At 38.2% G+C, this 2,500-nt stretch overlaps 1 protein-coding gene across 1 annotated transcript in view; it reads left to right on the plus strand.

Annotated features, from left to right (window-relative positions):
- LOC138041910 (lysM and putative peptidoglycan-binding domain-containing protein 2-like) overlaps positions 1-2,500 on the plus strand; it is a 6,092-nt gene that overhangs the window by 819 nt on the left and 2,773 nt on the right. The window contains exon 2 of the mRNA XM_068887599.1: positions 926-1,278. Within this exon, the coding sequence (XP_068743700.1) occupies positions 926-1,278 (353 nt within the window). The remainder of the gene's footprint in view (positions 1-925; positions 1,279-2,500) is intronic.

Here is a 2,500-nt window from a genome sequence, read left to right on the forward strand (position 1 = left end):
TTCCCACAAAGAACCTAAATATTTTTACCCTGGTCCCAGAGGTTTTTCTTGAGCTGCGAGTGAGCCGCAAAGTGGCGAAGACAAGTTGCAAAGACAAGTCGCGAAGCAGTGAGAAGAGAAAAACCTCTGGTTACCTTGGACTTAAATGTCACTTTCATGCAGACGCCAGGGTCAGGGTCTGACTCTCTGGTTTGGATTGGTTGATATTTTTACAAACATGCAAATCAATGTGATTGGTTCGTTTGATTGGTAATACCGAGGGGACACGTGATTCCTAAGTTGAATTTGACACCTTTGACAGCACTGACAGAACAAATATCCTTGTCTCCCAAATGGGGCATCAAATCTCCCAGATAAAAACGACTTCAAACCTTTTAAAGACTCTGCTACATTGTATGCTCAAACTGCACCCCCAAGTTAAAAGGAGTTTGATGTTTTTCAAACTCATGTCATCATTTCTTAATGCATTTCTCCATCTCTGAGTTTCAAACACATTGGCAAAATGACTTTCTTTATCTTTTTGAATCTCCGTTAAACCAATAAAAAGTTGTGACATTCTCTACTTGCACAAGTCCCATAATGTGCCTATTTTATCCCCCAAAACTTTGTATAGTCATTGTTTGAAATTTCTCCTGGGACATGAAGACGTCCCAAGAGAAAACAGTGACTATTAACTTTTCTTTTTTTTGCGGGGAATAATTTCCCTGTTTTCCTGTATATTTCCCATTCAAGATACATGGTGGCAGTCGATTTTCTTGTGTTTTGAAGAAGATGCTGGGCTGTAGGAGATGGGTGGGTAGGTTAATTTTGTAGTGGGGAGGAGGAGTGGGTTGTTTGATTGTGTATGTGAGGGGGATTTGGGGGGGGGGGGGTCATCTCTGCACTGATGCATAATTTCATGGTGTTGTGTGCTTGGTTTTTCCAGGTGGAACAGCTAAGAAGAACAAACAAGATATGGACGAATGACAACATACATTTACTAAAGATATTAAAAGTTCCTGTTAAGAAAGATTCTGAACACTACTTATCCACATTTGACGTTTCTGATGATGAATCGAACGCAGATGACAGTGGTATTTATGTGGACAGAACTTTTAGCAATATTGTAACAAGAAAAGGAGCAGAGTGGAGTTCTTCTGTTTTTGATGGAATAAAAGATGAATCCAAAGAAACAGACAACAGTTTAAAAAAGAGTCGGAATTTTCAAACCACCCTAGGTTTCCTTCAACAGCTTGATGCACGGATAAAAGATTCCAAGCAAGAATCTGAAAAACTAAGGTGAGCTGTTAAGATGTACAGACTGTATACATGTGTAATTACATTTAAATCCATGTAATTTAGTGATTTGGCACTTATAGCTGGATAGACAGACAGGCAATGAATGAAGGAGTAGGTCTCTAAGGAAACTGTGGTGTTGTGTTCAATGGTAGGGTGTCAGAACAATGGAAAGTCAATGGTTATTAAATTGTTCTGCTCCCAACTGTGTGGCTGAGTTGGTAGCTGAGCATTGCATCGGCCTCGCAGAGCTCATGGGTTTGAATCCCGTTGAAGCTGTCTGAATTTTTCATGTCTCTGTAAGACAATAATTATTCCTTAAATTGTCCAATTAAGTGTGAGGATCACTTCCGTCTATAATAAGTTGATAAAGGTAAATTAACCACTGTATAAAAGATTTTTTGAGCTGATGTTGTGCTCTGACGAAGGGCGTAGGACATTCCAACTAAATTATCAACCCATTTGATAAAAACAAAGGGTATTGTTCTAGACAGAAACAGACTCACTGGCAGATGGAATTATCTAGTAACAATAATAATTATTTTTAGAGCTAGTAGAAGTCAGAATTCTTAGGAAATCCATCAGACAATAGCCCTGGTCATAGAAATGTCCCACACAAGGATGGGGACAAAAGTCTTGTTTGAGTGGGAAGTGGGCCTGGCTTAGTCCTTTTCCCCCTACATTTCCCCTATTAGTAGAGCACTGTATCCAGCTAGATAATCTTTATACTTTGGGGACTAATTGTTGAGGAGTTTCAGTAACAGATCGTAATGAGAGAGGTGATAAGAACTAGTCAAAACCGCAACAAAGTGAAACATAACATGTTTTAATGGAAAGTAAACACAGCACAAAAAGAGCATGATAGACATAATTACGCAATTATGTAACGTCAGTAAGTAACCAAACTTGTTTGAACGCAGTCTGGTTATTCGTCATGCACTCTTGTAAATTATTTAAAAAATGATGTGTGATCCTTCAAATGCTGAAGTCTTCAAAACAGTTCTGCCAAGCCTAAATTAGGCAAGAGTTCAAAAGGTCATTAATTATAATACAGTAATCCAGTGTTCACATTTCATTAAGAGTGCTATCATTTTAACACTAAATGGTTATTATAATAATAGTTTCATTGGCCCTATGAGCAGGGCTCGAAATTAACGAAAAGATCCAGTCGCACTTTGCGATAAGATACGAAAATTTAGTTGCAATTTTGCAAATTTTAGTTGCA

The sequence above is a fragment of the Montipora capricornis genome, chromosome 3 (assembly GCF_036669925.1).
Source record: "Montipora capricornis isolate CH-2021 chromosome 3, ASM3666992v2, whole genome shotgun sequence".
Lineage (NCBI taxonomy): Eukaryota > Metazoa > Cnidaria > Anthozoa > Scleractinia > Acroporidae > Montipora > Montipora capricornis.